The following is a 21,920-nucleotide window of genomic DNA, read 5'->3' as shown; positions in this document are numbered from 1 at the left end:
GCGTGTGTATGCGCATGTCCTCCAACCCCACTTCTTTCTCCCTTTTACTTAACCACTTTTGATGGTTAGTTTAGGGTTATTTTCAATTAGCATACCTTATGCTTGCATGTTTGCATCATTCATTTGTCTTGCATGCACCGGGTTTGGCGTATCATTCAAATTGCATTAACTTTTAATACTTATTTGAATACGTATTTCAAAGCATGTTATCAAATTGTTGCATTTCATATGCCCTATTAGATAGCCGAGCCTATTTAGTTGCATTTTTGCATGTGTTGCATTAGGCATTGTTAACATAGCTAGGATCATGCATGATTTCTAACTAGTTCTTTGTTTTGGCTTGGAGTACACTGTAAGTGTTTACGTTTTAGCGTACTTGCATGTGTGTGAGTGTTGCCATGATAGCATGCTTGTCATGAGGCTATTTGCTTAATTGCTATAACTGCATGAATGCCTGTGGATGAAGGCTTCATTACTTGAATTGGAACAATTCATCAAAATGTGAGTTTTAAGTTCACTTGGAGTGGCAAATCATCATGTTTTAAGCCCACCTTGTTTGGTGGCAAATCCGCATTTCTAAGCCCACTTGAGGGTGACAAATTCAAACCATTTTCGAAAATAAACATTGAATTGTTTTGTTCCAATTTAGGCGATCTAGTCTATACTTGTATGTTGTGCACAACACGTAGTAAGTTAGTTAAATAACCGGAATAAGAACACATGTGTTTTCAAAACAACATATCATGTTTAGTAGAGGCCGATCCTTTGATTGGGCGAGCATGGGTGCTCATTCCAGGTCCTTCCCTTCTCGTACCCAAGTTCCCAAGCCGAGGCAACTTTGGTGATGGCGGACACGTGGCCTTTGGCACGAGTCAGGGTTTCCTAAATTTCTCAAAATAAAATATTTAGGTGGCGACTCTGAAATCTGGCAAAACAGTCCATGTTTGGCGCTTTTTGTTTAAAATCGATTTTCCAAAACGATTTGCCAGATTTGGACTCTTTGGTGATTTATCAGTCTGACATTGCAGTTTGTGAGATTAGATTCAGAACCGTGACAGGAGTTTGAACTGTAGTAGCTAGAACTCAAATCCGCGCCCTCTCCGAAAAGAGGGGCTCGCGGAGGAAGTTCGGGCGGTCTACAGTTTCTGGCGACTCTGTTGGGGATTTAGAGAACTCGACTCGAACTCATGATATGTTGTTTTAAATACATTTATGTGTTTCTTTCCATTACATTTGCATCGGTGCGCCTAAGTCACAGTGTTTGCCATCTGCTATTCCTAAACGGTTTGCTGGAGGCTTGCTTGGAAAAGCGTGCCATAAGGCTGACTAGTTACGGGCTCTGCCACGATAGGAACACAAACCTTGAATCTGGATCACTGCTGTACCATCCTCCTCTCACTTTTCAGTTTTGGGAATGAGAGGTATATTAGGTGGTCTTGCTGAGGCACCCTTTTTGACCAATTGACCTAGTTGCATATCGGAAGCCTTAGAGACTGTTCCAAACTAGGACAGGTTGCTCACCCGAATGCAGGATTGTATGAAACCGCATGCGTGCGTAGTTAAACCATAGCTCCTGATGAAACTAGGACAGGGAAACCTTACCCCACTATAGGGGTGTTTTGGCTCTCACTTGCTTGATATGTGCTGTTAGGGTGTGTCTCTATAGGAATGTATGTATCAGTTGCAAGTCTGGGTATCAGTTCAAGAATATCAGTTTTGAGGCAGAAAAATTTTAGGGCAGAATTCAGTAGAGAGCACAGTCATTCAGCTATGCTCATATCTGTTCCGGTGAAATCAGGCTGAGGCGCTGTCTGTTTTCTTTTTTGCAAGGTAGTCTTGGAACCATAGCTTCAGAAGGCTCCAATATCCCCCGGGTACATTGGACTTGTGTTGATAGACTTTGTCAGGTCAGAGATTCAGTTCAACGGCAATCAGTGTTTCCTTCGCCGAGGCAAGGCAAAAAGGTCAGTCAAGCACAGATCACCAGTTCAACAGTTTCCAGTTCAGCGGTCATTATCATTATCTACCTCACCTGTGAGCAGTTGGGCTCAGATTCCCACTTCCATCTCAGAAAGAGAGAATATACCGGAACCGATAGATCAGCACTCCTCAGTCAGTATGAATATAGAAGACGTGATGCGTCAGCTCCAGCAGACTATGAAGGCCATGCAGTGAGCCCGTCAAGCAGAGGTTACTGCTCGCCAGACTGAGGTTATGGCCCAGCAGGCTGAACTTATTGCCAAGTTTCAACAGCAACAGCAACAATCGCAGCAGGCGACAGCCTCTGCATCCCACCCACCTCTAGTAGAAATTCCTGCACCCCGGGCCCTTGCCCCTAAAGCTAATGTCCAGGAGAATACGGACATTCCGATGGATCCAATTCCACCTCAGACATCCAAAGCACAAGCCTACCCAATTGAGGCCCCTCTTGAGCTCGAAGTCGACCCGACTGCATTAAAAGTAAGCAAGCTAGAAAAGCTGTTTAAGAGGGCTCAGGGCGTCAACTCCATTCTAGACATAGAGGATGGTTACACCGATTCGGCAGTGACATTGCCGGACCTGTTCAAGATGCAACATATAGACCGTTTTGACGGTTCTAGAGATCTTATGGTACATCTGTGGTTATTCTCGGATATCTTACGGCCAATGGGCTTCTCTAGACTGCAAAAAATTTCCTTCTTTAGTCGGGTCCTGTCGGGTGTTGTGGCCATCTGGTATGCTAAATTGGAGAACTCTGTGAAACAGAACTGGGAAGAGATGGCTGAGGCCTTTATTGCTCAATACTCCTACAACACACAGATCGAGGTCACAACTCGTGATCTCAAAGTCACCCGCCAAGAGCCAAATGAGGGTTTTACAGAGTTCGTGACGAGATGGAGAGCAAAAGCCTCGATGGTGACTACAAGGCCTTCCATCAAAGATCAGATCAGGATGATTGTTCGGAATCTGCATGGCCAATTGTTGCAAAAAATGATCGTTCTACCTCTGTTTACTCTTTCAGACCTTCATGAAATGGGGGTTCAAATCGAGGATGCCCTTAGACAAGGGATTTTTATGGAAGAAGATAAGCCTTTAAAGAAGAATGTTGCTCATAGTTCCACTGCTACTATTAATGGTAGCACAGCTGTGAAATGCTCAGAAGCAGACACTATCACCACTCCCCTCAATGGCCAAAAACAAACCACTTCAAATCGGCCCCAAGCCCGAAAGTTCAACCCTTTTTACATGAGTCACTCTCAAGCTTTGAGAAAACTGCGAGAAGAAGGGCACCTAGAGCTCCTAGAACCTCAACCCCTTCCAAATCCTCTTCCACCAAGATATGACCCAGCTAAATACTGTGTCGATCATCAACAGCACTGTCATGATACAAACCGTTGCATCTGCCTCCGTCATAAGATTCAGGATCTTATTGACGAAGAGACCATAGCTCCACCAAAAGGACCTCGGGCTACCACTGACCTGTTACCCCTACATCTCAACCTCGTCCATACACAGCCATCCACATACAACCCTAGTATATACATCGCCCCGGCCCATCTACCTAAGCCTGATGTGTTTATTCCAAAAAGTATGGACATATGCATGATGGATGCACCCGAACCTCAATCATCTCAAACCCATGAATCCACTACTTCTGAGCTAATGAGAATGATTGAAGATCTTCAAAGAGCTGTGGCAGATTTAGCCTTTGGAATTTTGGCTCCATCATCGACCACATCACAGGCCAGAAGTTTCATGCCAAAAGGCTCCCCAATCTTGGGGCACGCTGCAACTGAAAATGGCCAACCTGAAGCCATCTCAGATTTGGGTGGTGGCATGTCGACAACAACTGGGCTTCGCTCTGATATAGCGACCCAATCCCTTGGCAAAGAGGAGACAAATGGCAAGAACAAGGTAGGGGCAGGCATTGGTCCCCATGAACACCTTGTATGAGCTGTTGAGGCTTTGAAAGCTGAATGGCTGAACAAACAACAAGTGCTCGCAGTTGTTGCAAAAACTGTGGATGACACCTTTGTAACTCACGGTGAGAGCATTCTAAATCAAGGGGAAAGTCGGGAAAAGAGATGTCGTATCAAGAACACCCCTTTTAGCTCCAATCCTACACATGGAAGAGATCAGCAAACCCAGTCAGCACTTGCCAACCCTTTTACTGGTATATCCATAACTCCATAGACCTCGAAGTACCAACCCCGAGGCCGGAGGGTCTTCGCTCCGCTCTATATGAGTTTGTCCAAAGCTCTCCAAATCCTCGTTGGACAAGGCAATCTCAAACTCCTTGAGCCTCGGTCTCTCCCGGATCCCCTTCCAGCTAAGCATGATGATGCCAAGTACTGTGCCTTCCATCAACAAACCGGCCATGACACTGACCTTTGTTTTCGTCTTCGCCATGAAATACAAGATTTGATTGATAACAAGGTTATCGTCACACTAGGTCCTACAAAGTCTATCGGCACTGGACCAATGACCTTGGGAGATAATGTGATTATGTGATCGGGGGATGAACCACCTGCGGATAACGCTCAGTTTACTCCAGCTATGGGGATGGCACGCACTGTTTTGAGCAATGTGCAAATGTTGTTTATTTTACTTCCTAACTTGGGTATTGAGTCAGTTTTGTTGTGTTGTATTGAGTCAGTCTTGTTGTATCGAGTTTGTCTTGTTGTGTTAGAGTCAGGTGATTTTGGGGGTGTTACCTCAGACATTACTTGCTTGTTTTGTGTTTGTCTTTTACACCATTTCTTTTGCGTCTGTTTTTACCATGAAACTAGTTGCGCCAGAAGATCTGAATGAAACAGCAGTGATTTTCACGCTTTAGTGTTTGTTTTTGCCTTGAGCCAGTTGTGCCAGAAGATCTGAATGAAACGGCAGTGCTTTTCACCTACTTTTCTATGCCTTGAAATCATTGCATTGACCTAAGTTTTTCAAAACTTTTTTAACGCTGTGATGAAAACAAAGAGGGAGGAATTCCTCGGAATTTGCAAAAATTTGATCAATTAAGAGAAAGAGAGGCATGCTAAGCCCTTAATGAATGAGATCATGCTTGTTAATGTGAGTACTGAGAAGGATCCTGGCTTGATCTAGATTGGTTCTACACTGCCTTCACGAGCGACTAGTCGCTTTCTTAAAAGATTTCAAAAAATGTTTTGCGTGGTCCTGCGAAGACATGCATGGAATTGATCTTGGGATTGTGCAGCATAGAATCGCTCTCGGCCTCGAGACTCAACCCCTTTTGCTTTCAAACCTTGAACTTGGATTCAGAATGTTCAACGGTCAACCACAATGTAAGGCTTGTATGGCCAGATTTGAAGCAGCCCATGAACTAGGGGCAATAACGTCGTATGACATCAAAGGAGGCCGGTCAGGCTAGGTTTGAAGCAGCCCTCGAACTAGGGGGCAAGAAAGTCAGATCAAGAAGATCAGATGTTATCGAAGGAAGCTTGTAAAGCTAGATCAAAAGTAGCCCTTGAACTAGGGGCAACAAAATGTCAGATGTACTCAAAGAGTCAAAGATGAGTCATTCCGCAAACCAATGAAGACTGGCAAGAAAGCCAGATTCCAGAAGCTGGAAGAAGAAAATTTATTGTTGAAAGACAATTGAGTTCCTATCCATAACACTAGGGGCAACTTCAGCCCCCGTTGGACGGACTTCTATATCATCAGCGAACAGCAGCCATCCTCCTGGATTCAGATGGCTTCGAGATCTCAAATCGATCAATATTGGCAAGTTAACCCTTCTTTTTTACCCTTGAGAGACTTGCTGGGCCGAAAACCCGGAAGAGCGACTCAGGCAAAAGTTAGAGCAGAGAAAATAAAAGAAAAAGAAAAATGAAAAAAGAAAAGAAAAGAAAAGAACAAAAAAAAAAAAGATGAAAAGAAAAAGAAATGAAGAAAAAGAAACAAAAGAAAAGAAAATAAATGAAAAAAAAAAAGAAAAACAGAGCTCGCAAGGTTGAAAACCCGAAAGGGCGGCCTTGGCAAAAGTTAGAGCGCAAAAGGAGAGGTTAATACCCGAGTGAACCTTAACCCGGAACTACGTCAGGCCTGATTCCTATGTTTGGGATACGTAGGCAACTTCATCTTGAAGTTCAGCCCCAATCCATTTTTAGCCTGCTTGGCTCATCCATGTTGATTGGCTTATCCTTGTTCAACTCGACTATCCTATCCATGTGCGAATTGGCTCATCTTCGTTCAAACTTGGTTGTCCTATTCCGTTAGAAAGATTTCAGCTGCAAGACAATTCAAGTTCAGATCTGAGGTTGTGCATCTCGAGAGTAAATTCTATGTTGGTCAAGCAGTGGCCATTTGGAAAAATAGTTTTGAGGATTTTTAATGAGGTTGACTAGTTTTCTCGAAAATTATTCCATTTTTTCCAAAACTGGACCATTTCTTGGACCCAAAAAAGGAAAATTTTCAGTGTTCATAACCTGACTTGCATGATTTCAAATCAGAAAATTGAACAAGCGTGTTAATCTAACTCTCGTGTTGGTCAAAATTGTTTTAGTAGAAAACCAAAACAAAAAATGGTCAAAATGACGAACTAGGGGGCATAGTTGAGTCAGGTTTTCTATCTTTTTCCCGTTGTCAGTATACTCGCCAGAAAGGGCACCATACTTTCCAAAAAGGGCGCAATATTCGCCGGAAAGGGCACAACTGAAGCTAACAAGCAAAGGGTCGAAAGCTCTCTTATCTTCCAAGCAGCGAGGTATCAAGCCAAGTGCGAAACACAAGCTAGAAGGGAGCAGGATATTCCACTCCCTCATTTGGACAGGTCTGATCACATCCATACTAGCCAGGGGCATTGTCAACCGATGTCAGTTGTAGATCTGCTGCACATGCAGTCGCATCACAACCCCCTCTGTGGGAGAGCTCACTAGCTGTGAGTGAAAGAAGAAGAATCTGGCAGAATACCAGGGGCAAGAGCCCACAACTTTCAGCTTATCTGTCAACCACTCAGGGGAGGGATAAAAAATAAGAGAGATTGAAGAATAGAGAGATGTGCGCTGAGAGAAAAAGTGAAAAAGGGCTTTTCAGAAAATTAGAGATTGAGTGCCAGAGTGATGTGAGAATCACAAATAAGAAATGATGGGAAACAATACTGGGAGAAGCTGTGGGCTCCCCGTGAACCGAGAGGTCTCTCGCCCTTGGAACACATCTGAGTGTTGTGTGTGTGTGTTCTTGTTTGTCTCGATTCTTATTTTGAGTCGTTTCAAGTGTCAATAAGTGTGTTTAGGTCGTTTTACCTTTATTTTCCTTTGTTGAGTCGTGGTGTGCTGTGTTCTATTGTAGGCTCAATACCCGGTTAAGAACTCATTTCTTAATTTCAAAAGCGAATCGTTTTGTGCTCAGAGTGCCGTGCCGTTCTCCACATCTGTGCAAAACAGGTTTAGCTCTTTCAAAAAATCGCAAGGTTCAACCCAGGTCATGAGAGAGCAATAGAACAATGACCTATCTGAAACTACATGGGTTCCAGATGGCAAAGCAAAAGAAAAGAGGGAAAATTTGGAGCATCCTAGTGTGTTTCAACTTCAGAAAATTTCGAGATTGTATTCCGATGTACCTTTTGAGGCCTTGTCAATGCTTCGAAGTATGAGTGTACCTCTGCCCCAAGCTCAAGTTCAAACCTGCTTTAAGCTAGAATGGCCTGTCAGAGGTATCTTGGCTGTGTTTGCAATGAGTTCCTAGTAGACCAACTACGACGGTAGAAACTAGAGTTCGAATGGCTGATGCCTAGAACGCAAAGGTTCAAGATTTCCGAGACTAAAGTCTGGTTTAAATACCTAGGGGTGTATCGCTGGCTTGAAATCTGTATGGCAGCCCCATAGATTGAGATAGCACGTGTGCACCTCAATTCTGGATACTGAACCAACCTAGTCTGTCACCCCATTGGAGAATAGGGAAAGATTTGAATATGATCAGGAAGGAAAGCGGCATCCGTGGCCTCTACATGCAGATGTTGCTCCTTGTCAGCATTTTAGAACCTTTGTACTGCGAGTTGAAGGTAAGAGTTCAAAGAATACAAGGGGAGATCCGCGTCAGAGTAGAGCGGTTCATCGCCACTCGCCCCGTGAGGTGCTTTCTAAAGCGCCGCTTTGATTGTTTATTGAATTTCCTAAACATCATGCGCTACATTGCTTGTAACATGTATCATATCATAGCACTTATTGCATTGATTTGCATCTTGTGTTATCTTGTATTATTCATCCTTTTATGTTGAGCAGAGTTTAGGATCGTTGTCCCCCGGGGCTTTTCTCAGGTTGCGCATGAGTGTGCTCCTGATTGCTTTTCTTCGGACCTCTTCTCATGATTTCAGCGTGGTTAAAATGTTCATTTCCTTACACGATTTCAGTGTGTTTGGAATTTATCTCAGGTTGCGTCGAGTGCGCACCTGAGCAGTTGTTTTCGGATCTCTTCTCACCATTTCAGCGTGGTTAGAGACCTCCTTTCCTTACACAATTTCAGCGTGTTTGGAATTTATCTCAAGTTACATCGAGTGCGCCCCTGATTGTTGTTTTCGGACCCCTCTTCATGATTTCAGCGTGGTTAGAGTGTTCCTTTCCTCACACGATTTCAGCGTGTTTGGAATCTTTCTCAGGTTGCATGGAATACGCCCCTGATTGTTGTTTTCGGACCTCTTCTCACGGTTTTCAGCGTGGTTAGAGTGTTCCTTTCCTCACACGATTTCAGCATGTTTGGAATTTGTTTCTCTTCCTCTCACGATTTCAGCGTGTTTAGAATCTTTCTCAGGTTGCGTGGAATACGCCCCTAATTGTTGTTTTCGGACCTCTTCTCATGGTTTCAGCGTGGTTAGAGTGTTCCTTTCCTCACACGATTTCAGTGTGTTTGGAATCTTTCTTAGGTTGCGTCGAGTGCGCCCCTGATTATTGTTTTCGGACCTCTTCTTATGGTTTCAGTGTGGTTAGAGTGTTCCTTTCCTCACACGATTTCAGCGTGTTTGGAATCTTTCTCAGGTTGCGTCGAGTGCGCCCCTGATTGTTGTTTTCAGACCTCTTCTCACGATTTTAGCGTAGTTGGAGTGTTCTTTTCCTCACACGATTTCAGCGTGTTTGGAATCTTTCTCAGGACGCGTGGAACGTGCTCCTAATTGACTTGTTTTCGGACTTCTTCACACGATTTCAGGGTGTTTGGAATTTGTTTCACTTCCTCTCACGATTTTAGCATGTTTGGAATCTTTCTCAGGTTGCTTCTAGTGTGCCCCTGATTATTGTTTTCGGACCTCTTCTCACAATTTCGGCGTGATCAGAGTGTTCCTTTCCTCACACGATTTCAGCGTGTTTGGAACTTATCTCAGGTTGTGTGGAATACGCCCCTGAGTGGTTGTTTTGAACCTTTTCTCAAGATTTCAGTGTGGTTAGAGTGTTCCTTTCCTCACACGATTTCAGCGTGTTTGGGATTTGTTTGTCCTCCTCTCACGGTTTTAGCGTGGTTGGAGTATGTCACCATATTCATTTACTGCATTATCCATTTTATCGCCTGCATCCTTTCCATGTTAAGCTTAGTCTGGCATGTGCTCATACATTTCCTTCATTGAAACATGGTTCTGTGATTATGTGTACGCGCCTATTCCACTAAGAGAATTGTGGTCTGAGGGTGTCGGCATCTTTTCTGTGTTAAACACGGTTTGTCTTGTGTCCATCCCTTTTCTAGGTAAGATGTGGTTTAGCCGCGCGCCTTATTCACTTCATCCATTACATCCATTGCATTGTATTTTGTTTTGTTGCATTCAGTATTTTAGGATCACGATCTTTCCTCAGCAGATCATTCCTCACTTATATCATGCCACCCAATTACTTGTACTTTGTCTTTTTCTACGAAACACATAGTTCTGCATGTGTACGCACCTATTCCGCAAGAATTGTGGCTAGAATGCTCCGGCACCTTTTCTATGGTAAATGTAGTTTGATTTGTATCTCCATCCCTTTATGATATTTGTGTGGTTTTGCACTGCTTATGGTTTGATTATTCCATTGCGTTGTATATCATTTGCATTGTTTTGTTATATTATGTATTGTTTTGCATTCTGCCCCTGAACTATGCTGGTTTGATTCCTTGCAAAGGGATATGTAGGCAACCCTCGGGTTCAACCAATTGCATTTGCATTTTGTTTGTTTGTCCAAGTCTTCAGCTTTGTCAAAAATCGGTCGTCTCTGGGCTTTGACATTCACTCCCGTCATTTCATGACTTCCGAGTTCTGTCAAAAAAGGGCAATTGTAGACACCCCATTTTTGACCGACCTTAAGACTTAGACGTCATCGTTTGTGCGCACGAAATGCCCGAAGTTCTCGGCTGAGTGCCTTGTCCTTGAGCCTCTAAACCTTCTGTGTTTTGGCCTTGTTTTTAGGCCAAACCTTAGTGCCTCTTAGCTGAAGGAGAGTGGGGCCCTGCTGGCCACTTTTGGCATTTGCCAGCCATTTTTTCTCCTTGCCAGCTAGTTGGAGTGGTCGGCCAGCTAGTTGAAGTGGCCGGGCGACCACTTGAACTGGCTGGCAACCACTTTTCTCAATTTTCTGATATTTTCAGATATTTTGAGCTAACTGTTGAGCATTGAGGCTCATCTCCATACACGTGTATGGAGGGATTCAAGCAAGCTTTGGCTTGCATTTTCTATATAAAGGGAGTTGCCTCCCCCATTTGGAGGGTTCAGATTTTTTAGAGCAAAAAAATTCACTCTCTCTCTCTAGAATTCTATCTCTCTATATTTTTGTGCTTGAAAGTGCTTGAAAATGGGAATTCTTTGTGCATTTGCAAAGGGACTCTTGATCAAACACCTCTACCTTGAAGTTAAGGTGCTTTGAGGTCTTATTTGAGCTCTTAAAGGCTGATTTTGGCTTAGAAGTTGCTGATTTTGTAGTTGTGCTTCAAGGCAAAACAGAAAGCCTGGAGAAGCAACTAGCCGACTAGCCAGTTTTACTAGCCGACCAGCCAGTAACACTAGCCGACCGGCCAGTTTTAGTGGCTGGTAGCCACTTTTCTGGCTGGCAGCCCACCAGCAAGTCCTTATTTTAGAGTTAAAGCATTCTGGAGGTTGGCACAATTTTCAGAGATCAAGGCAAGTGCAAACAGAGGTGATTGACAGCATGGTAGTGGATTTTCGGGCAAAGCACATCGACCATGCATGTCTTCCTCCACTGAGGCCATTTTACTGCTTTACTTAGGTAGTTAATTTACTGGTTTTGTAATTAATTAGTTAATATGTTTAGCTAATTCAATTCATCTTTGTAATATTCTAAATAGCTTAGATGAGCTAGTTATTCAATTTCAATTGGTTTGTAATAATTAATTAGCTTAGCATAATTAATTAGTTGATTTGTAATAATTAGCTTAATTAGCGTAGCTAGTTAGCTTATTTATTCGGACCCTCCTTCACGAGGGCAAAATGTTGTAATCACGGTGTGTGTGTGTGTGCATGTCCTTCAACCCCACTTCTTTCTCCCTTTTACTTAACCGCTTTCGATGGTTAGTTTAGGGTTATTTTCAATTAGCATACCTTATGCTTGCATGTTTGCATCATTCATTTGTCTTGCATGCACCGGACTCGGCGCATCATTCACACTGCATTGACTTTCAATACTTATTTGAATACGTGTTTCAAAGCATGTTATCAAATTGTTGCATTTCATATGCCATATTAGATAGCCGAGCCTATTTAGTTGCATTTTTGCATGTGTTGTATTAGGCATTGTTAACATAGCTAGGATCATGCATGATTTCTAACTAGTTCTTTGTTTTGGCTTGGAGTACACTGTAAGTATTTACGCTTTAGCATACTTGCATGTGTGTGAGTGTTGCCATGATAGCATGCTTGCCATGAGGCTATTTGCTTAATTGTTATAACTGCATGAATGCCTGTGGATGAAGGCTTCATTACTTGAATTGCAACAATTCATCAAAATGTAAGTTTTAAGTTCACTTGGAGTGGCAAATCATCATGTTTTAAGCCCACCTTGTTTGGTGGCAAATCCACATTTCTAAGCCCATTTGAGGGTGGCAAATTCAAACCATTTTCGAAAATAAACATTGAATTGTTTTGTTCCAATTTAGGCGATCTAGTCTATACTTGTATGTTGTGCACATCACGTAGTAAGTTAGCTAAATAACAGGAATAAGAACACATATGTTTTCAAACACAACATATCATGTTTAGTAGAGGCCGATCCTTTGATTGGGCGAGCGGGAGTGCTCATTTCAGGACCTTCCCCTCTTATACCTAAGTTCCCGAGCCGAGATAACTTTGGTGATGACGGACACGTGGCCTTTGGCATGAGTCAAGGTTTCCTAAATTTTCCAAAATAAAATATTTAGGTGGCGACTCTGAAATCTGGTAAAGCAGTCCATGTTTGGTGCTTTTTGATTAAAATCGATTTTTCAAAACGATTGGCTAGATTTGGACTCTTTGGTGATTTATCAGTCTTACATTGTAGTTTGTGAGATTAGATTCAGAACCGTGACAGGAGTTTGAACTGTAGTAGCTAGAACCCAAATCCGCGCTCTCTCCAAAAAGAGGGGCGCACGGAGGAAGTTCAGGCGGTCTACACCAGCCCTATTTTATATCGGACCGCCCGAACTTCAGAGAGAAATCTAGACAATAAGATAGTTGTGGAAAAATTATTTAGTAATTTTAGGATAAATTTATGTAATGTCCTAATTTAATATTTATTAGTTAATAAAATAATAGGATTAGTCATTTTTGTTGATTTTTTGGAAGATGACAAGTGTCAAGTGATAAGTATGTGTTAAGTTTATGTAATTGGCAATTTCGTTTGGTAAAACTCCTTCCAATTATAATTTTATTTACTTTTTTGTTTCAGTGTGTCTATGCTTGTGTTTGCCACTTTCCTGACTACGTACATGCTATGAGTGTTTAAATGCAGTCAAATTGTTTGACCGCTTGAGCAGTAATTTGTGTGTCGGGCAGTGAAGAGGAGCATCCAGTATCACTACCTGCAAACTGAACTTCTGGGAAGCAAGGTTTACTACTCGAGCGATAAATGTTGCACTTGCATCGCCTTTACTCGCATCGCTCGATGGATAAAATGTACGCTCGAGCGATCTTCGCAATCTTGTTTACTATAAAGTGTGCCATTAGACTTTCAGAGAGAAAGAAAAATCAAAGTGTGGTATATTGAAGGATATTTTATAAGTGTTTTCTTAATGATTTGAGAGTGATCAATGAATCTATGAGTTTTATATTGACTTTATCAAGGGGTTGTTTTTATTGTTACGTTCACAAAAGATAGGTGTTCTTCGATGGATTCTGGGAAACTTAGGCCTGAAACTTTAGTGGATTCTAGAGTGACTCATCATCGTAGATTTGACATCAGCGTTGTGGATTCAACGTTGGGCAAGACAATTCCGAGGTGAAGGCAGTGGTGGAAGAGGCACATCAGGGTTAGTTCAATTTGGACTTGGATTTGCTAAGTAATTAAGGGTACAGATGTATAATTCCTTTTTGTCATCTTAGTGGATCATTTTGTGACTTTGTCTCGTGATTTTTTTATCACAATTGGAGACGCTTCAATTATGATTTTTTTCACGTTAAATCGTTGTGTCGATTTGTTATTAATTATTTGATTGGAATTGGTATTTACTATTTAAAATTGAAATATAATCACAAATCAATATCTTGAGAATTTAGATTTTTTCAATATGAAACAATAGTCTAAGACCACCAATAACCTCTTATAATTGTGACTCAGTAAGTTTGGAAATCATAATTACTATTCAAATTTATGACTAGAACTTGGATGTGTGGTAAATATTGAATAAATGTATTAAGAAAATTCATATATAAGATATATTTAGATCACTTAAATTTTTAAATCTGTAGTATAACTTGTTACCTCATGCTATTAGTTGAAGAAGTCTATGGAAACTACCGCCCAATTGAAATTTCCAACTAATTACAAAATATCCCAAACAAAAGAGATATCCCTTCATATGTTGCATCACATGACATAACATATTACTCTACACTAACAAAATTTTATAAGTGCATTTGTTTATAGGATAGGAGTAAGATACGACTAGCATCATAAATTAGCTTGACTTCGAACTAAAAGCCTTCACTGGTTTGATCTTTATTATTTTTATTTGAATATTAAATCAAGTTTTAATATCAATACATCAAACAATAAAATTTTTATGTAAATGTGAACAAGATAACATTGGGAGACCAAAGTGAGGACATGTGTGAAAAAAAAAAAAAATCCACACACTTTGTGTGAGTCATAAGATTAGTTAAAATACGCGTAAATTGATTCAAAAATTTGATTATTAATATATACATATATATATATATATGAGACAAACAATAGAATTTTTATGTAAATGTGAACAAGAGAACATTGGGAGAACAAAGTGGGAGACGTGTGGAAATTTTTTTTTTTGCGATGTTTGATGATTGGTAAGTGGAAAGATGGTGGTGACCGAAAGCGTGTGGAAAAGAGGGGAACTTTCCAAAACCATTTTCACAAAAAAAATATTAGACACAATAGTGATGTCCCAAGGTGGTAATAGTAGTTTAAGATTTTTAAAAATTTTAGATTAAATATTTAAATGATATCTTATTTAATAAAATTTTTACAATAAAAAATTATAATAAAAAAATTGTCAGTAGGTGATAGTCTAAAGTCTAATGGTTAAGTTACCAAACAATCTCAATTTACAATAAAAATTATAATATTATGAGATTAGTATAAAATAAAACTTTTTATTTAATTTTATTTATATTTTTTTTATTAAGCGATAAGAAGAAGTAGAATGTAATCAATATTTTCCCCAATTTCAAATGCATTGAAAGTGAAATGTAATGTGAGGATGACACAATGGTAACGGAGACACGTACACGCAAGTATTATGAGTAATCTACACAACACAGGTGTAAGCTTGACTCCATGAGAGTGTTTGGGAGAGGTTTTTTTTTTTTTTTTGGGCTAAAATAGTATTAAGGTCTCGTTTGGCATGTAATAATTTTAGTCTAAAAGTTAAAAAAATTATTAAAAAAACTAAAAAGCCTATAACCTATACTAAAAAATCAAAGATTTTATTTTCTCTTTACTTTTTACACATTTTTTCGTAAAAAATCAAAAAGTCATTTCAAACATACTAGTTTTTTTTAACTCATATTTTAGACAAAAAGTTACTAAAATAGAATGTTTCTAAACGAGACCTAAAAGATAAAATAGATAATAAAATAAAATGTCACATTAAATTTATAATCATTTTATTTATTTTTTCTCACAAACATCACATCTAACTATCAAAAAATTAATTATCTTCTCAAATACAACTAATAGCCAATTATTAAAATAACCTATTAAAATAGTCAACTTTACAGATGGGAGGCATAGTCTTCTAAAGGATTGGAAGACCAACCAATTGTTTTTTTATTTTTAGTTTTTTTAATTATTTATAACAAAATAATTATAAGTATATAGCCACATCAGATTTATTTTATATTATATTTTTTAAATTATATTTATTATTTATTTATTACAAAATCAAATTATAAAATCATATTACTAAAATTATCAAATTAATTTATTTATTTTTTATATAAATAATTCATATACAAAATTTTAAAATTGAACAAATAATAAAAATAGACTATATAGCATATCCCAACAAAAAATTAAAGTGTTTTATAAACTAATGCAACCATGGCCTAATTGAGTATTGGGACTATTAAAACTTAGCAATTAGTATCGGTAATATAATATGTAATGTCTCACTTTTATTTGAATTAAAAAAATGTCTCTCTTTTACTAATATAGGTTTTTTTTTTTTTTTTTAAGATTATAAGAAAAATACACACCACATAAAGAAATGTTGAAGAATGACTAGCAAGCATAACAACTAATGGATGTGGTTGCCGAAATTAAGTCAATGTTCCCATGTTTTTTTATTCTAGTATCTGAATATATTTTTAATTACATAATATAATAAGAATCTCGATTCTTGAGATCTAGGAATTTTTTAGATTTTATCTTGCACCTAAAGACACATTGAAATAGAAAAATTTAAGAAAAAATAATATGGTGCTCAAAGTGGGAAATGTTGGATAATAGTAAAGTAAGATGACTGGGCGAAAGAAAAGAAAAGCTCTGGTAGTGGAAGAAGACTACAAAAAATCTTTGGGGCAGTTTTTACTTTCTTTACTTCTTATTATAAAAAAAATAACAACCTCGCTAGGTAGCTCGAATAACTTGTGTCTCGAATGGTTTGAGGTGCCAAAACGACATCGTTTTGGCACTTTTTTTTTTTTTTTTCCGTTTTCTTTTCTTCTTCTATCTCGATTTTTCTATTTGTTTTCTCTTTGAAATCGAAGGAGAAAGGAGGGAGGAAGAGAGAGAAGAAAGAGAGAAGAGGGAGGGGAACAGAGAAGAGGGGGGAACAGAGAGAGAGAGAAGAGGCAGAGAGAGAAAAAGAGGGAACAAAGAGAGAGATAGAGCGAAGCGGAACTCCCACTCACCAATGCCGCTATCACCATCGCAAACCCTCCACTCACCGGCACCCATCGTCATCACCGCCGCTCTGTGTGTATACACACATAGATCTGTGTCTATTCTTTTCTTCTTCTTCTCTCTTCCTTCCTTTTCTCTCTATTCTCCCTTTGTTTCTTCTCTGGCCTCTTTGTTTCAGAGAAAAGAGGGGAAAAAAAAAAGGACCAAAACGAAGTCTTTTTGGCATTCGGGCCATTCAAGCCTCTAATTTTTTAGCTACGAAGCAATTTTGGAGGAAGTTGGTAAGATCCCTTTAGTGGAGTGATTAGTTGGTAATTTCAGAATACGGTCTCGTGGTGTCTTTGTAATAGATTATTATGGTTAAAAGCATGGTTTTGAAAACTGGACCGGACCGGCCGGTTCGACCGTCGACTGGTCAGGGTTCCGGTCTGGACATATCCTCTGAATCGAAAAAGATGAAAACCGGCATATTTAATGGAAACCGGAAAAACCCACGGTTTCTTTCTTTCTTTCTTTCTTATTTTATATATATATATATATATATAATATAATATAAGAATATAAAAAAATTTTAATTTGAAACTCTTTTTCAATGGTCTCCTCTTGTGAGGAATCCCATTAAGAGCTTGATGAAATTATTGTGAAAGCCTTCACCTATTTATAAGAAAAAAATTCTTTAAAAAAGACTCAAGAAGCCCATGTGGGATTCAATCAAATGTTTTGGAGAGAATATTGAAATTTTGATATCCCTCCAAAATTTTTGCTATCCTTTCAATCAAATTATTTGAATTAAAATCATATGGAGGGAATATTAAATATTTGATTTCATCTTCCAAAATTGAAATTAATAATATTTTAAAATATATTATTATATTTTTCAGTAAAAAAAATATTAGGACAAATATTTAAGATAATTTAATATTTTTAATTTATAATTTTATTACTTATATTTTTATTTAAATATAATTTTAATATATTTATTACGTCACGGTTCAATTCCGGTTCAACCCGATGGTTGAACCGGTGACCCATCCACCCGATCCCTTTTCCGGTTCGTTCACCGGTCCGGTTTTTAAAACATTGGTTAAAAGATTAAAGTTATTAAATTATTAAAAAGTGCAATATTCACATGACACCATGTGAGTATTGTATAGAATATTTGATAATTTATTTAGAATTTCTAACATTTTTATTCAAGAAATTAAAAAGTCAAAAAGTTATACAAAATGTTAAAAATTACTTATCATAATCTCTATTTTTTTAATATATTTTTTTTCCCTAAGAAGGTAAGTCACTCTCAAATATTTTATTTTTTTCATCTCATATTTTAACTACAAAATCACTAAAAAAAAGTCATTTTTCCAAACCAATCTTAAAGTCAATCCATATTAATAAGCAATTAGTTATATCAATACTATATATTCGAGAAAGAAAAATATTATCACAATTTAAAATATATAAATTAAATTTATTTTAAACACAACTAGCCCTATTTTAAATTTGTATTTTTGGCATAAACTAATCTCAAAGTAAGCCACATAGTTAATATAATTCGAGTAATTCATTTTCTTTTTTACCTCCAATCTTTAAATGCGTAAATTATTTATAAAAAAATAAAATTAATGAAATAATTACAATTAAATAATTTTATAGTATTTATTTTTTAAATAATTATAATAAATATAATTAAAAAAATATATTATATATCTTTTAACTAAATATATTAAAATAATAAAATTAAAATTATCATATTAATCCATTACACAAAATCATTTAAATTAGGCATCGTCGTAGTCGGCTTAGACTAGACCACGTCGACACGCAACGTACAAGACTGGGACTGAAAGAAACTACACTTTTTATTTATTTATTAATTTATTTATTTTTCCTAGTACAAAACATTTCCGATATTCAACGTCAAATGTAGACCCAACCCTATTTTACATCAGACCAATTTCATTGACTTGTTCAACATTAAATCTGAACCGTAAGATAGTTGTCGAAAAATTATTTAGTAATTTTAGGATAAATTTATGTGATGTCTCAATTTAATATTTATTAATTAAAATAATAAAATTAGTCATTTTAGTTGATTTTTGGAGAGATAACTTGACAAATGTCAAGTGATAAGTATGAAATAATAGTTTAAGGTCACCAAATAACCTCTCATAATTGTGACTCAATAAGTTTGGAGGTCATAATTACTATCTAAATTTGTGATTAGAATTTATATGTGTGGTGAATATTAAATAAATGGATTATGAAAATTTATATATAAAATAAATTTAGATCACATAAATTTTTAACAAAAATGTTTAAGACCTCCTTTCCCCTCACCTCCTTTGACCCCCTCTCTTTTTTGATTGACTACTTTTTCTTTTGTTTTTTTTTTTCCTTCTCCTCCAAACACCAACCGTTACGTGTGTGTGAGGGTTGGGGAATGATAATTGGAGGGCTCTCTATCAATCCTCAATTTTTAAACTTGTAGTATAACTTGTTACCTCATGCTATTAGTTGAAGAAGTCAAAGGAAGCCACCCTTCAATGGAAATTTCCTACTAATTACAAAATTTCCCAAACAAAAGAGATATTCCTTCATATGTTGCGTCACATGACATAACACATTCCTCTACACTAATAAAATTTTATAATTGCATTTGTTTATAGGATAAGAGTAAGATAAGACTAGCATCATAAATTAGCTTGACTTCGAACTAAAAGCCTTCACTGGTTTGATCTTTATTATTTTTATTTGAATATTAAATCAAGTTTTAATTTGATTATTCCAATCAAATTATTGTCCATATTTTTTTCTATCTCATGTTATTGATATGTGGTAGAAAAGCATGAGGTCCAGTTTCTAAATTGAAATTTAACTTAGTTTAAAACTAATATTGTTAAAATTAAAAGGGCTAATCACACTTCGTTCTTTTTATGTTTGTCAATTTTCTTAATTTAACCCTTCATGTTTCAAAATTTTCTCAATTTACTTCAAAAACTAACTTATGTTCAAAATTATACAGAAAATGACATAGTCATGTGTCATAAAACTATTTTATTACACACCTGATAAAAAAAAAACATAAACCTCAATATAATAATATATTTTTTAGTCATATGACAGCTAAAATGCCATTTTTTGTCTAACTTTAAACAGAAGTTAGTTTTATGAGTAAATTGAGAAAAAATTAAAATATAAAGGGCCAAAATAGAAAAAAAAATTAAAAAAAAATTAAGGAAAAAATTGCCAAATATAAGAGGAACAAAGTATAATTTACTTAAATTAAAATAATAAAGACTAAAATAAAATTTAAATCGAGTAAAGTCATGAAATGTCTTAAAGATATTTTTTTCTTGCCATACACAGAGTAGCCGCTGGTGAAGTAATTATGAAAAATGAATAGATCAACGAAACTTCAGAGAAGAACAAAGTTGGCTACTATGGAGACCAAAGACTGTTGTTTGATCTGCCATTTGAATTGTCTTATATTTGTGTAAAAGAGAATGTGATCAACTAGAGCTATCTGCAAGATATTTCGAGTACTATTTGGACAATTTTATTGGGTTTTGGAACATTATAGAATGAAAAAAAATCTAAGAATACAAAGTGGTCAGAGAATTAGACATAGTGTATATTAATTAATATATTTTGTGTTTCATTCTGTATTTGTCTTTTCGTCTTAAGAATTAATTCGAGTACTAGAATTGGCTTTTTTGTATTTAAAATATGACTCAAGTTCCTATATTTTCCTCTTGTATAAGCCCTCTTTTTTTTTTCTCAAGTCAATAAGATTCGAGTGCTAATGTTCAATTCACAATAGCTTCCATATTGTCACTATATTTAGATTATTGATTTTTGGATGGAGATTAAAAAGAGAAACGAAAAAAGTGAATAAAATATAACTGCATTTCATTCATAATCCACTGATTTTTTCATTTTTCATTTTTAAATTAGTACCAAAATTTATAATCCAGTCAGCCTAAGAATATGCAAAAGTTGGGGAAAGAAAAGGAGATACACACACCTTGGCATTTTTGCGGTTGAGGTCCATTGTGGCAAAAGCAAATTGCTTGATTTGTAGTAGTGTTAGTCCCACATTCCCCTCCAGAGGTATTGCACAAGTCGCAGGCCTGGATTTTGTCCATTTCATGATAAGCAGCCTCAAATCCCTGCTTCACCAATTTTTCCAGATCCCACCCAAATGCATGAAGAGCCTCTCGGAAAACTGGAACCTTGATTCTGCTCTTACAATTTGGCGGATATGTTAAAAATGACTCTTCTACGACGAAATTAATAATACTACTACTCTGGCCCGGGCATTGAAAATGACTCCATTGTTCTTGTTTAGGATCGTAAGATGCGGAGTAAGGGAGGCAATCATAGAACAAGGTAAGATTTACTTGCGGATGTGGACCGTAATCGAAAAGATTCCAATTCAAAGTGGTATTAATGAATTTCGCAGGGCAAATAGTATCCCACAGATCGGCTCGTGCAATGGTCATGCTATGAGCAGATTGATTGATATGAAGAACACGAAATTCCTGATTCTCGATAACTATGGTTGTGTTTTCATTGCCTTTGCACGTGAGCTTAAAACCTTGAACGCCGCAGAACTGAAGTCGATCTTCTCCCCAGAAGGGATATCTAATTTCTTTTATTTGGTCTCCACAGTCGTATGTTTTTTCGTGGCAAGTCGTGTAATTTTCATTGTCGGCGCCATGTAATGTTGGACTACTGACGATGAACAAGAAGATGATGATGATGAAATTAACACAAAGAGGCATGTTGTCGTGGGTTGATACAGATCAGGTCTCATTTGCAATTATATAATGATATTATAATTTTGTAAGAAAGCAGAGCAATTGTTTTCAAAAAGAAAAATATATGACCTTCTGGGAATTTTCCAAAGGAGAGAGATATTCAACAACTACTGGTGCTGGTGTTGGCTTTGGAAAATTTTGTGTGTTGAAGAGTCAGTGCGTATGATGGACGTAATGGCCCCAACGGATAAGGTAGAGGTAAGGTAAGGTAAGGTTTTGTTTGGTTCATGACCTTCGCATTCAACGACTTTTTTTTTATTGTTATTATTTTTTTTTTATTATTTAATGCTGGGTCAAGAAATATCAACTTCTTGCAAACATCACTCATACAAAGCCATCGGAAAATGATATAGAAATATGTTTTATAGACCCATTTTTTGGTTATGACTTATTTAGTGGGTTTTTTTAAGGAAAAATTACTCATAAATCTCATTTTGGTAAATGTTGCTCTAGTTTTTTCTTAAACCATTTAGTCCTTTTTATTTTTGGTATGATATATATTTTTAGTATATTATATACAGAGTTTACATTTTTACCCCTATTGATTTCATTTTTATGGGTGATGATGAAAATACCCAAAAACATCATCAACATCAATGGGTATTTTTGAACATCATCA

The 21,920-nt window shown here is 37.2% G+C and overlaps 1 protein-coding gene across 1 annotated transcript in view; it reads right to left on the bottom strand.

The window, feature by feature from the left end:
- LOC114294278 (LEAF RUST 10 DISEASE-RESISTANCE LOCUS RECEPTOR-LIKE PROTEIN KINASE-like 2.4) overlaps positions 1 to 21,487 on the bottom strand; it is a 39,466-nt gene extending 17,979 nt beyond the window's left edge. The window contains exon 1 of the mRNA XM_082907710.1: positions 20,506 to 21,487. Within this exon, the coding sequence (XP_082763836.1) occupies positions 20,506 to 21,265 (760 nt within the window). The 5' untranslated portion in view covers positions 21,266 to 21,487. The remainder of the gene's footprint in view (positions 1 to 20,505) is intronic.
- Positions 21,488 to 21,920: the final 433 nt, after the last annotated feature.

This window comes from Camellia sinensis, chromosome 15 (genome assembly GCF_055761805.1).
Source record: "Camellia sinensis isolate YWXY chromosome 15, ASM5576180v1, whole genome shotgun sequence".
Taxonomy (NCBI): domain Eukaryota; kingdom Viridiplantae; phylum Streptophyta; class Magnoliopsida; order Ericales; family Theaceae; genus Camellia; species Camellia sinensis.
This window is presented reverse-complemented; position numbering and strand designations above follow the sequence as displayed.